Source organism: Bombina bombina, chromosome 2 (genome assembly GCF_027579735.1).
Source record: "Bombina bombina isolate aBomBom1 chromosome 2, aBomBom1.pri, whole genome shotgun sequence".
NCBI classification, from domain to species: Eukaryota; Metazoa; Chordata; class Amphibia; order Anura; family Bombinatoridae; genus Bombina; species Bombina bombina.
Window position 1 is genome coordinate 268,816,564 of NC_069500.1, and position 14,449 is coordinate 268,831,012.

The 14,449-nt window shown below is 40.5% G+C and overlaps 1 protein-coding gene across 1 annotated transcript in view; it reads left to right on the forward strand.

Annotated features, from left to right (window-relative positions):
* The window catches only part of WDR36 (WD repeat domain 36), a 410,170-nt gene that overhangs the window by 118,587 nt on the left and 277,134 nt on the right, over positions 1-14,449 (forward strand). Inside the window, exon 15 of the mRNA XM_053699732.1 lies at positions 6,468-6,592. Coding sequence (XP_053555707.1) covers positions 6,468-6,592 — 125 coding nt within the window. The remainder of the gene's footprint in view (positions 1-6,467; positions 6,593-14,449) is intronic.

Genomic DNA, 14,449 nt, shown 5'->3' on the forward strand with positions numbered 1-14,449 from the left:
GAGTAAGCATGGTACTGCATCATCTCCTTCTATGTCTACACCAGTCTTGCCCACTCAGGAGGTCCCTAGTTCATCTAGTGCGCCAATCCTCCTTACTATGCAACAATTAACGGCTGTAATGGATAATTCTATTAAAAACATTTTAGCCAAAATGCCCACTTATCAGCGAAAGCGCGACTGCTCTGTTTTAGATACTGAAGAGCATGAGGACGCTGATGATAATGGTTCTGGCATGCCCTTACACCAGTCTGAAGGGGCCAGGGAGGTTTTGTCTGAGGGAGAAATTTCAGATTCAGGAAAAATTTCTCAACAAGCTGAACCTGACGTTATTACATTCAAATTTAAATTGGAACATCTCCGCGCTCTGCTTAAGGAGGTGTTATCTACTCTGGATGATTGTGACAATTTGGTCATTCCAGAGAAATTATGTAAGATGGACAAGTTCCTAGAGGTCCCGGTGCCCCCCGAAGCTTTTCCTATACCCAAGCGGGTGGCGGACATTGTAAATAAAGAATGGGAAAGGCCCGGCATACCTTTTGTCCCTCCCCCTATATTTAAGAAATTATTTCCTATGGTCGACCCCAGGAAGGACTTATGGCAGACAGTCCCCAAGGTCGAGGGGGCGGTTTCTACTCTAAACAAACGCACCACTATCCCTATAGAAGATAGTTGTGCTTTCAAAGATCCTATGGATAAAAAATTAGAGGGTTTGCTTAAAAAGATGTTTGTTCAGCAAGGTTACCTTCTACAACCAATTTCATGCATTGTTCCTGTCACTACAGCAGCGTGTTTCTGGTTCGAAGAACTAGAAAAGTCGCTCAATAAAGCATCTTCTTATGAGGAGGTTATGGACAGAGTTCAAGCACTTAAATTGGCTAACTCTTTTACCTTAGACGCCACTTTGCAATTAGCTAGATTAGCGGCGAAAAATTCAGGTTTTGCTATTGTGGCGCGCAGAGCGCTTTGGCTAAAGTCTTGGTCAGCGGATGTGTCCTCCAAGAACAAATTGCTTAACATCCCTTTCAAGGGGAAAACGCTGTTTGGCCCTGACTTGAAAGAGATTATTTCAGACATCACTGGGGGAAAGGGCCACGCCCTTCCTCAGGATAGGTCTTTTAAGGCTAAAAATAAAACAAATTTTCGTCCCTTTCGCAGAAACGGACCAGCCTCAAATTCTACATCCTCTAAGCAAGAGGGTAATTCTTCTCAAACCAAGCCAGCCTGGAGACAGACGCAAGGCTGGAACAAAGGTAAGCAGGCCAAGAAGCCTGCTACCGCTACTAAGACAGCATGAGATGCTGGCCCCCGATCCGGGACCGGATCTGGTGGGGGGCAGACTCTCTCTCTTCGCTCAGGCTTGGGCAAGAGATGTTCAGGATCCTTGGGCACTAGAAATAGTTTCTCAAGGTTATCTCCTGGAATTCAAGGAACTACCCCCAAGGGGAAGGTTCCACAGGTCTCAATTGTCTTCAGACCAAATAAAAAGACAGGCATTCTTACATTGTGTAGAAGACCTGTTAAAAATGGGAGCGATTCATCCTGTTCCATTAGGAGAACAAGGGATGGGATTTTACTCCAATCTGTTCATAGTTCCCAAAAAAGAGGGAACATTCAGGCCAATTTTGGATCTCAAGATCCTAAACAAATTTCTCAGGGTTCCATCGTTCAAAATGGAAACCATTCGGACAATTCTTCCTACCATCCAGGAAGGTCAATTCATGACCACGGTGGATTTAAAGGATGCGTATCTACATATTCCTATCCACAAGGAACATCATCGGTTCCTAAGGTTCGCCTTTCTGGACAAGCATTACCAGTTTGTGGCACTTCCATTCGGATTAGCCACTGCTCCAAGAATTTTCACAAAGGTACTAGGGTCCCTTCTAGCGGTGCTAAGGCCAAGGGGCATTGCAGTAGTACCTTACTTGGACGACATACTGATTCAAGCATCGTCTCTGCCACAAGCAAAGGCTCATACGGACATTGTCCTAGCCTTTCTCAGATCTCACGGGTGGAAAGTGAACGTAGAAAAAAGTTCTCTATTCCTGTCAACAAGAGTTCCCTTCTTGGGAACAATAATAGACTCCTTAGAAATGAAGATTTTTCTGACAGAGGCCAGAAAATCAAAACTTCTAAGCTCTTGTCAAGTACTTCATTCTGTTCTTCTTCCTTCCATAGCGCAGTGCATGGAAGTAATAGGTTTGATGGTTGCGGCAATGGACATAGTTCCTTTTGCGCAAATTCATCTAAGACCATTACAACTGTGCATGCTCAGACAGTGGAATGGGGATTATACAGACTTGTCCCCGACGATCCAAGTAGATCAGAGGACCAGAGATTCACTCCGTTGGTGGCTGACCCTGGACAACCTGTCTCAAGGGATGAGCTTCCGCAGACCAGAGTGGGTCATTGTCACGACCGACGCCAGTCTGGTGGGCTGGGGCGCGGTCTGGAAACCCCTGAAAGCTCAGGGTCTATGGTCTCGGGAAGAATCTCTTCTCCCGATAAACATTCTGGAACTGAGAGCGATATTCAATGCTCTCAAGGCTTGGCCTCAACTAGCAAAGGCCAAATTCATAAGGTTTCAATCAGACAACATGACGACTGTTGCATATATCAACCATCAGGGGGGAACAAGGAGTTCCCTGGCGATGGAAGAAGTGACCAAAGTAATTCAATGGGCGGAGATTCACTCCTGCCACTTGTCTGCAATCCACATCCCAGGAGTGGAAAATTGGGAAGCGGATTTTCTGAGTCGTCAGACATTTCATCCGGGGGAGTGGGAGCTCCATCCGGAAATCTTTGCCCAAATAACTCAATTATGGGGCATTCCAGACATGGATCTGATGGCGTCTCGTCAGAACTTCAAGGTTCCTTGCTACGGGTCCAGATCCAGGGATCCCAAGGCGACTCTAGTAGATGCACTAGTAGCGCCCTGGACCTTCAACCTAGCTTATGTATTCCCACCGTTTCCTCTCATTCCCAGGCTGGTAGCCAGGATCAATCAGGAGAGGGCTTCGGTGATCTTGATAGCTCCTGCGTGGCCACGCAGAACTTGGTATGCAGACCTGGTGAATGTCATCGGCTCCACCATGGAAGCTACCTTTGAGACGGGACCTTCTTGTTCAAGGTCCGTTCGAACATCCGAATCTGGCCTCACTCCAACTGACTGCTTGGAGATTGAACGCTTGATTTTATCAAAGCGTGGGTTCTCAGATTCTGTCATTGATACTCTTATTCAGGCTAGAAAGCCTGTAACTAGAAAAATTTACCATAAAGTATGGAAAAAATATATCTATCTGTTGGTGCGAATCGAAAGGATTCCCATGGAACAAGATAAAAATTCCTTAGATTCTATCCTTTCTACAAGAGGGTTTGGAGAAAGGATTATCTGCAAGTTCTTTGAAGGGACAGATTTCTGCTTTATCTGTTTTACTTCACAAAAAGCTGGCGGCTGTGCCAGATGTTCAAGCTTTTGTTCAGGCTCTGGTTAGAATCAAGCCTGTTTACAAACCTTTGACTCCTCCTTGGAGTCTCAATTTAGTTCTTTCAGTTCTTCAAGGGGTTCCGTTTGAACCCTTACATTCCGTAGATATTAAGTTATTATCTTGGAAAGTTTTGTTTTTGGTTGCAATTTCTTCTGCTAGAAGAGTTTCAGAGTTATCTGCTCTGCAGTGTTCTCCTCCTTATCTGGTGTTCCATGCAGATAAGGTGGTTTTGCGTACTAAACCTGGTTTTCTTCCGAAAGTTGTTTCTAACAAAAATATTAACCAGGAGATAGTTGTGCCTTCTTTGTGTCCGAATCTAGTTTCAAAGAAGGAACGTTTGTTGCACAATTTGGATGTAGTTCGTGCTCTAAAATTCTATTTAGAGGCTACAAAGGATTTCAGACAAACATCTTCCTTGTTTGTTGTTTATTCTGGTAAAAGGAGAGGTCAAAAAGCAACTTCTACCTCTCTCTCCTTTTGGCTTAAAAGCATCATCCGATTGGCTTATGAGACTGCCGGACGGCAGCCTCCTGAAAGAATCACAGCTCATTCCACTATGGCTGTGGCTTCCACATGGGCCTTCAAGAATGAGGCTTCTGTTGATCAGATATGTAAGGCAGCGACTTGGTCTTCACTGCACACTTTTACCAAATTTTACAAATTTGATACTTTTGCTTCTTCAGAGGCTATTTTTGGGAGAAAGGTTTTGCAAGCCGTGGTGCCTTCCATCTAGGTGACCTGATTTGCTCCCTCCCATCATCCGTGTCCTAAAGCTTTGGTATTGGTTCCCACAAGTAAGGATGACGCCGTGGACCGGACACACCTATGTTGGAGAAAACAGAATTTATGCTTACCTGATAAATTACTTTCTCCAACGGTGTGTCCGGTCCACGGCCCGCCCTGGTTTTTTAATCAGGTCTGATGAATTATTTTCTCTAACTACAGTCACCACGGTATCATATGATTTCTCCTATGCATATTCCTCCTTTACGTCGGTCGAATGACTGGGGAAGGCGGAGCCTAGGAGGGATCATGTGACCAGCTTTGCTGGGCTCTTTGCCATTTCCTGTTGGGGAAGAGAATATCCCACAAGTAAGGATGACGCCGTGGACCGGACACACCGTTGGAGAAAGTAATTTATCAGGTAAGCATAAATTCTGTTTTTGCAAATTTGTAGAAAAGAGCAGCAGCACCACACTTTATGAACTTTTAACTGCTTTTAATGATGAAACATACAGGAAAGCAACGACGTTTCGGTCATCAACTGGTTGCTTTCCTGTATGTTTAATCATTAAAAGCAGTTAAAAGTTCATAAAGTGTGGTGCTGCTGCTCTTTTCTACAAATTTGTCTACTTTGGGGGTTAGTGCAGAAACCCCTGTAGCGTGCACCCTTAATTGGATGGTGAGTGCTGGGCCCATTTCTATTTTTCCAGTGTTGTTTTTGCGCCAAACATATCTTTTGGAATAATGGCGAAAAAGTTAAACCTTGGTTTCATTAGACCATAACACCTTTTCCCACATGCTTTTGGGAGACTTCAGATGTGTTTTTGCAAAATGTAGCCTGGCTTGGATGTTTTTCTTCGTAAGAACAGGCTTTCGTCTTGCCACTTTACCCCATAGCCCAGACATATGAAGAATATGGGAGATTGTTGTCACATGTACCACACAGCCAGTGCTTGCCAGATATTCCTCCAGCTCCTTTAATGTTGCTGTAGGCCTCTTGGTAGCCTCCCAGACCAGTTTTCTTCTCGTCTTTTCATCAATTTTGGAGGGACGTCCAGTTCTTGGTAATGTCACTGTTGTGCCATATTTTCTCCACTTGATGAGGACTGTCTTCAATGTGTTCCATGGTATATCTAATGCCTTGGAAATTCTTTTGTACCCTTCTCCTGACTGATACCTTTTAACAATGAGATCCCTCTGATGCTTTGGAAGCTCTCTGTGGACCATGGCTTTTGCTGTGGGATGCGACTAAGAAAATTTCAGGAAAGACCAACTAGAGCAGCTGAACTTTTTTTGGGGTTAATAAGACATGTTAAATGATGGCAGGTGTTTGCTGACTCCTATTTAACATGATTTTGAATGTGATTAATTCTGAACACAGCTACATCCCCAGTTAGTTTTTTTTTGTTTTCTATATATATATATATATATATATATATATATATATATATATAATGTGTATATGTATGTATTACATGTGTGTGTGTATATATATATATATATATATATATATAAACATGACAGTTTAAAAACCAGGGTCCGGCTGTAGTCCCAATAAGCAAACAAAGCCTTTAATTAAATACAATAGTGTCTCGGCTTTATGCCTTTACACCATAACCTTTCGGCTCTAAACTTAAGCCTTTGTCACATGGAGGCATATAACATATATATTTCTCAAACAGACTTATCGCTTTTGATTGAATATGTTCACATCTCAAACTTAAAAAGAAAATTTTGTGATTTCATATCCCTTTAATATTGGCTTACATTTTAGCTGCGTGGGCATAACAATTTGTTGGGTGGTGTGCACATTAAATTGGCAACTGGGAAGAACACTGCCTCTGCTACTGCTAGTAGGTTCTTGCCCAGGTGCAGCTCCCCACAGAAAAAAGTATTGTTGGCTTGTTCAGCTACCACAAAACTTAACTAGATATTAAAAATAGCTTCTCTGGGTGCAGTATTTTTCCAGAGTTAAATTTAGGTTTGTGTTGACTAAGTAATGAATTTACATGGAATTCCATTAAGAATTTATCTCCTTAGTTGCACAGTGATCCTTTGTACTTCCTGCCATACCCAGATCTTTTGGTTAGTCAGCATATAATTAATTACTTAATAATTTTGTTGGTAAATTGTGAAATTATTCTGTAATGTCACATTCCTTAGAACTTAATATCCTAATATGCAATTTTTAATTTTTTAAATAAATTGTTTCCATTACTATGTTAAGAGAATTGTTTGTGTTTTTTTTTTTGGCAGTGGCATGCTTGGAGTGACATTGGATGATTTCAGCCTGAACGTTTTTGATATTGAAACCAGAAAACTTGTAAGAAAATTCCTGGGGCACAATGGAAAAATAAATGATATGGTAATTATTGAGAAATGTACCATTAACACTATAGAAATAGTACCAGTAAATTCCAACTTTGACATTGTGGCCTTTTAAACTGTAATAAATACAGCATATTATGCTAGTTATTGCTTTGCAAATTTAATAACTTTCACCTAGATTCACCTAGATTACGAGTTTTGCGTCAGAAGCTATGCGGTGCTAACAAGCAGTTTATGCTCACCGCTCACTTACATGCAGCACTGGTATTACAGGTTTTTAGAAACCCGGCGTTAACCATAAAAAAGTGATCGTAGAGCAAAATTTTGCTCCACATCTCATCTCAATACCAGCGCTGCTTACGTGCACGATTTCCCCATTGGAATCAATGGAGGAGAGCCAGCTGGAAAAAAACCTAACGCCTGCAAAAAAGCAGCATTTAGCTCCTAACGCAGCCCTATTGATTCCTATGGGGAAAATACATTTATGTCTACACCTAACACCCTAACATGAACCCCGAGCCTAAACACCCCTAATATTACTTATTAACCCCTAATCTGCCGCCCCCGACATCGCCGACACCTACATTATTCTTATCAACCCCTAATCTGCCGCTCCGGACACCGCCGCCACCTACATTATCCTTATGAACCTAACACCCTAACATGAACCCCGAGCCTAAACACCCCTAATATTACTTATTAACCCCTAATCTGCCGCCCCCGACATCGCCGACAGCTACATTATATTTATTAACCCCTAATCTGCCTCCCCCAATGGAATTAAGGTAGAAAAAAATCCTATTGGCTGATGCAATCAGCCAATAGTATTGAGCTGGCATTCTATTGGCTGTTCCAATCAGCCAATAGAATGCCAGCTCAATCCTATTGGCTGATTGCATCAGCCAATAGGATTTTTTTCTACCTTAATTCTGATTGACTGATGGAATTCTATAAGCCAATCGAAATTGAAGGGACGCCATCTTGGATGACGTCACTTAAAGCAACAGTCATTTAGTAAGAAGACTTCGTTGGAAGAGGATGCTCCGCGCCGGATGTCTTGAAGATGGACCCGCTCCGCGCCGGATGGATGAAGATAGAAGATGCCGTCTGGATGAAGACTTCTGCCTGTCTGGAGGACCACTTCGCCCCCCTTGGATGAGTCCATGAGCTAGTGACGTATGGGATATACATTCCTACCAGGAGGGGCAAAGTTTCCCAAACCTCAAAATGCCTATAAATACACCCACCCACCACACCCACAATTCAGTTTTGCTAACTTTGCCTCCTATGGAGGTGGTGAAGTAAGTTTGTGCTAGATTTCTACGTTGATATGCGCTTCTCAGCATGCTGAAGCTCGGTTTCTCTCAGAGTGCAGTGAATGACAGAGGGATGTGAAGGGAGTATTACCTATTGAATACAATGGTCATCCTAGCAGGGATCTATTTCATAGGTTCTCTGTTATCGGTCGTAGAGATTCATCTCCTACCTCCCTTTTCAGATCGACGATATACTCTTATATACCATTACCTCTACTGATTCTCGTTTCAGTATTGGTTTGGCTATCTACTTTATGTAGATGAGTGTCTTTTGGTAAGTATATTTTCTTTTATTTAAGACACTCTCAGCTATGGTTTGGCATCTTATATGTTAAGTTCTAAATATATGTTTGTACTTATATTTGCCATGATTCAGGTTAATCAGTATATTTCCTTCTTTCAGACTGCCAGTTTCATTTTGGGAAATGCATATAAAAAAAAAAAATTCTTACCTGAAAATTTTCAAATTGACTCTCTTTTCTAAATTGCGGGCTGTTAGGCTCGCGGGAGCGCAAAATACTATAATTTATTGCGTCATTTTTGGCACAAGACTTTTTTGGCACGAGAATTAGGTTTGTTGATGTAATTTCCGGTGTCTTAGTTGGCGCCGAGAGTTTTTACGTAGTTGCGTCATCTATGACGCTCGTGTTTGTTGCAGACATTCTTGGCACCAAAAAATATTTTGTCAGTTGTGGGCGTCATACTTGGCGCCAGATTTTTGACATTTTTTAAGTCCTTATTTCATTTTGCTTCTGGTTTCCAGAGGCTTATTTTGTTTGCATTTTTTCCCATTCCTGAAACTGTCATATAAGGAAATTGATACTTTTGCTTTATATGTTATTTTTTCTATTACATATTGCAAGATGTCTCAATCTGACCCTGTCTCAGAATCTACTACTGGAATCCTGCTGCCTGATGTCGGTTCTACCAAAGCTAAGTGCATTTGTTGTAAACTTGTGGTAACTGTTCCTCCGGCTGTAGTTTGTGTTAGTTGTCATGATAAACTTTCAAATGCAGACAATATTTCCATTAGTAGTAATCCATTACCTGTTGTTGTTCCTTCAACATCTAATGTTCAGGATATTCCTGTTAATGTGAGAGAATTTGTTTCTAATTCCATTCAGACGGCTTTGTCTGTCATACCACCTTCTAATAAACGTAAAATGTCTTTTAAAACTTCTCATAAATTTGATACATTTTTAAATGACCGACAGCATTCTGATTTACCTATCTCTGATGAGGATCTATCTGGTTCAGAAGATTCTGCCTCAGATATTGGCACTGACAAATCTTCATACTTATTTAAAATGGAGTATATTCGTTCCTTATTAAGAGGTGTTGATTGCATTAGATATGGAGGAGACTAGTCCTCTTGATATTAAAACCAGTAAACGTTTAAATTCGTTTTTTAAACCTCGTGTAGTTATTCCAGAGGTTTTTCCAGTTCCTGATGCTATTTCAGATGTAATTTCTAGGGAATGGAATAGACTGGGTACTTTTACTCCTTCTTCAAGGTTTAAGAAACTGTATCCTTTGCCGACTGATAGATTGGAGTTTTGGGAAAAGATCCCCAAAGTTGATGGGGCCATCTCTACTCTTGCTAAACCTACTACTATTCCTACGGCAGATAGTACTTCTTTTAAAGATCCTTTAGATAGGAAACTTGAATTTTATCTAAGGAAGACTTATTTATATTCAGGTCATCTTCTTAGGCCTGCTATTTCTTTGGCTGATGTTGCTGCTGCTTCAACTTTTTAGTTGGAAACTTTAGCATAACAAGTACCAGATCATAATGTGTATAGCATTGTTAAGCTAATTCAACATGCTAATAATTTCATTTGTGATGCCATTTTTGATATAATTAGAATTGATGTCAGATATAGATCTTTAGCTATTTTAGCTAGAAGAGCTTTATGGCTTAAATCTTGGAATGCTGATATGACTTCTAAATCAACGTTGCTATCTCTCTCTTTCCAAGGTAATAAATTATTTGGTTCTCAGTTGGATTCTATTATTTCAACTGTATATATTGATATGCACCTGATGAAACGGGTGTTATACCGAGAAACGCGTAGTGAATTGGGTATCTAATAAATTACCTATTTTATTTTACCCTCTGACATCACAAAGTTTTTATTTAGTTATATTCAATCATATATTCATATGGACATTTTTCTGGGTGGTTGCTGATATATCGCTCTAAAAAAGAACTGGTTGTCCTATCCATTTGACTGGGATCTTGTCACTAGTATCGAGTTTGCCGGTACATATCTCGGGAGGATAGCTCGCTGGGCAGCTATTAATGATCCAGCTCGCACTTGTGGCACTTTTCAAGTGCTTTACATCTAGTAAGTGACATCTTGATATGTGCATGGGCATTGGTACCTGACGTATTCACACTATTGTGGCGCCTCCTTTCTTTTCTTCATTTTCTACAGATCTCTGCTGGCTGCCCGTCAGTCCCAGAAGGAGCACAGCTGCCACTTCATCTCCTGATTATATGAACTGTAATCTGGATTGAACCCCGGATTGTGTTTGGTTCGATATCACCTATAGTGTTTATATTTTTGTCTTTGTATTTTAGTATTGTGCTTTTTTGATACTTCACAAACGTTATCACTGTTAGCAATCTCACATTGCATATATTGTTAGCGTATGTTAGCACTTTTTATATATCGTTTTTAGGCATATAGTGCCCTATACTTGGCATATTGGCCCCACATTATATATTGTGGCACGACTATATATCACACTTATCTTTGAGTGTGTCTTTCTTTTAATAGGCGCCTATCACTGATATTCACATAAATTTAGGGCTGCTAACCGTTTTTGTTCCTTTCGTCAAAATAAGGAACAGAAACCCGACCCTTCCCCTAAGGGAACGGTTTCCAATTGGAAGCCTTCTCCAGTCTGGAATAAATCCAAGCCATTTAAAAAATCAAAATCAGCCCCCAAGTTTGCATGAAGGTGTGGCCCTCATTCCAGTGCAGCTGGTAGGGGGCAGACTAAGATTTTACAAGGATGTTTGGATCAATTCGATCCAAAATCGTTGGATTCAGAACATTGTTTCTCAAGGGTACAGAATAGGTTTCAAAATAAGACCGCCTGTGAGAAGTTTCTTTCTCTCACACATTCCAGTGAACCCAGTAAAGGCTCAGGCTTTCCTGAAGTGTGTTTCAGACCTGGAGTTATCTGGGGTAATTGTGCCAGTTTCTTTTCAGGAACGGGGTCTGGGATTTTATTCAAATCTGTTCATTGTTCCAAAGAAGGAGAATTCTTTCAGACCAGTTCTGGATCTAAAAATTTTGAATCGTTATGTAAGAATACCAACATTCAAGATGGTGACTATAAGGACTATTCTGCCTATTGTTCAGCAAGTGCATTATATGTCCACAATAGACTTACAGGATGCATATCTTCATATTCTGATTCATCCAGATCACTATCAGTTCCTGAGATTCTCTTTTCTAGACAAGCATTACCAATTTGTTGCTCTTCCTTTTGGCCTAGCAACAGCTCCAAGGATCTTTTCAAAGGTTCTCGGTGCCCTACTCTCTGTGATCAGAGAGCGGGGTATTGCAGTTTCCTTATTTGGACGATATCTTGGTACTTGCTCAGTCTTTGCATTCTGCAGAATCTAACACAAATCAACTAGTGTTGTTTCTTCAAAGACATGGTTGGAGGATCAATTTACCAAAAAGTTCCTTGAGTCCTCAGACAAGGGTAACCTTTTTAGGATTCCAAATAGATTAATTATCCATGAATTTGTCTCTAACAGACAAAAGACGTCTGAAATTGGTTTCAGCTTGTCGGAACCTTCAGTTTCAATCATTCCCTTCAGTAGCTATGTGCATGGAGGTTTTAGGTCTCCATGAATGCAGCATCGGACGCGATCCCCTTTGCTCGTTTTCACATGATACCTCTTTAGCTTTGTATGCTGAGCTAATGGTGCAGGGAGTATACAAAGATATCACAATTAATATCCTTAAATCCCAATATTCGACTATCTCTTACTTGGTGGTTAGGTCACCATCGTTTAGTTCAAGGGGCCTCTTTTGTTCGTCCAGCCTGGACTGTAATCACAACAGATGCGAGTCTTTCAGGTTGGGGAGCTGTCTGGGGATCTCTGACAGCGCAGGGGGTTTGGAAATCTCAAGAGGCAAGATTACAATCAATATTTTGGAACTCCGTGCAATTCTCAGAGCTCTTCAGTTTTGGCCTCTTCTAAAGAGAGAACCATTTATTTGTTTTCAGACAGACAATGTCACAACCGTGGCGTATGTCAATCATCAAGGTGGGACTCACAGTCCTCAAGCTATGAAAGAAGTATCTTGGATACTTGAATGGGCGGAATCCAGCTCCTGTCTAATTTCTGCGGTCCATATCCCAGGTATAGACAATTGGGAAGTGGATTATCTCAGTTGCCAGACTTTACATCCGGGAGAGTGGTCTCTTCACCCAGATGTGTTTTTTAAGATTGTTTAGATGTGGGGGCTTCCAGAAATAGATCTGATGGTTTCTCATCTAAACAGGAAACTTCCCAGGTATCTGTCCAGATCCAGGGATCCTCAGGCGGAAGCAGTGAATGCGTTGACACTTCCTTGGAGTTATCAACCTGCTGATATCTTTCCGCCTCTAGTTCTTCTTCCATGAGTGATTTCCAAAATCATAATGGAGCGTTCGTTTGTACTGCTGGTGGCTCCAGCATGGCCACACAGGTTTTGGTATGTGGATCTTGTTCGGATGTCCAGTTGCCAACCTTGGCCACTTCCGTTAAGGCCAGACCTTCTATCTCAAGGCCCATTTTTCCATCAGGATCTCAAATCATTAAATTTGAAGGTATGGAGATTGAACACTTAGTCTTAGAGGTTTCTATGACTCAGTGATTAATACTATGTTGCAGGCTCGTAAATCTGTGTCTAGAAAGAGTTTGGAAGACTTACATGTCATGGTGTTCTTCTCATAAATTCTCTTGGCATTCTTTTAGAATTCCTAGAATTTTACAGTTTCTTCAGGATGGTTTAGATAAGGGTTTGTCTGCAAGTTCCTTGAAAGGACAAATCTCTGCTCTTTTTCTTCTCTTCCACAAAATTGCTAATCTTCCTGATATTCATTGTTTTGTATAGGCTTTGGTTCGTATCAAGCCTGTCATTAAGTCAATCTCTCCTCCTTGTAGTCTTAATTTGGTTTTGAAGGCCTTGCAGGCTCCTCCGTTTGAGCCTATGCATTCTCTGGACATTAAATTACTTTCTTGGAAAGTATTGTTCCTTTTGGCTATCTCTTCTGCTAGAAGAGTTTCTGAATTATCTGCTCTTTCTTGTGAGTCTCCTTTTCTGATTTTTCATCAGGATAAGGCGGTTTTGAGGACTTCATTTAAATTTTTACCTAAAGTTGTGAATTCCAACAACATTAGTAGAGAAATTGTTGTCCCTTCGTTGAGTCCTAATCCTAAGATTTCTCTGGAGAGATCTTTACATTCTTTGGATGTGGTAAGAGCTTTGAAATATTATGTTGAAGCTACTAAAGATTTCAGAAAGAGGTCTAGTTTATTTGTCATCTTTTCTGGTTCTAGGAAAGGTCAGAAGGCTTCTGTCATTTCTTTGGCATCTTGGTTAAAGCTTTTGATTCATCATGCTTATTTGGAGTCGGGTAAATCCCCGTCTCAGAGGATTACGGCTCATTCTACTAGGTCAGTTTCCACTTCCTGGGCTTTTAAGAATGAAGCTTCTGTTGATCAGATTTGCAAAGCAGCAACTTGGTCTTCTTTGCATACTTTTACTAAATTCTACCATTTTGATGTTTTCTCTTCTTCAGAAGCAGTTTTTGGTAGAAAGGTACTTCAAGCAGCTGTTTCAGATTGATTCTTCTGCTTATAATTTCAGTTTTTTTAATTATAAAGATTAAAGCTTTTGATTTGGGTTGTGGATTAATTTTTCAGCGGAATTGGCTGTCTTTATTTTTATCCCTCCCTCTCTAGTGACTCTTGCGTGGAATTCCACATCTTGGGTATTTGCTATCCCATACGTCACTAGCTCATGGACTCTTGCCAATCACATTAAAGAAAACATAATTTATGTAAGAACTTACCTGATAAATTCATTTCTTTCATATTGGCAAGTGTCCATGAGTCCCACCCTTTTTATGGTGGTTATGATTTTTTTGTATAAAGCACAAATTTTCCAATTCCTTGTTGATGCTTTCGCTCCTTTCTTATCACCCCACTTCTTGGCTATTCGTTAAACTGAATTGTGGGTGTGGTGGCGGGTGTATTTTTAGGCATTTTGAGGTTTGGGAAACTTTGTCCCTCCTGGTTGGAATGTATATCCCATACATCACTAGCTCATGGACTCTTGCCAATATGAAAGAAATGAATTTATCAGTTAAATTCATACATAAATTATGTTTTTCTGTAATTTGGTGGGGTTTTTTTTTGTACTTTAGGTAATTTTATTTAATTGTATATAATTTAGGGAATTAATTTAATTATAGTGTAGTGTTAGGTGTTAGTGTAACTTAGGTTAAGTTTTTTATTTTACAGGTATATTTGTCTTTATTTTAACTAGGTAGTTATTAACTATTTAATAAGTACTCTAC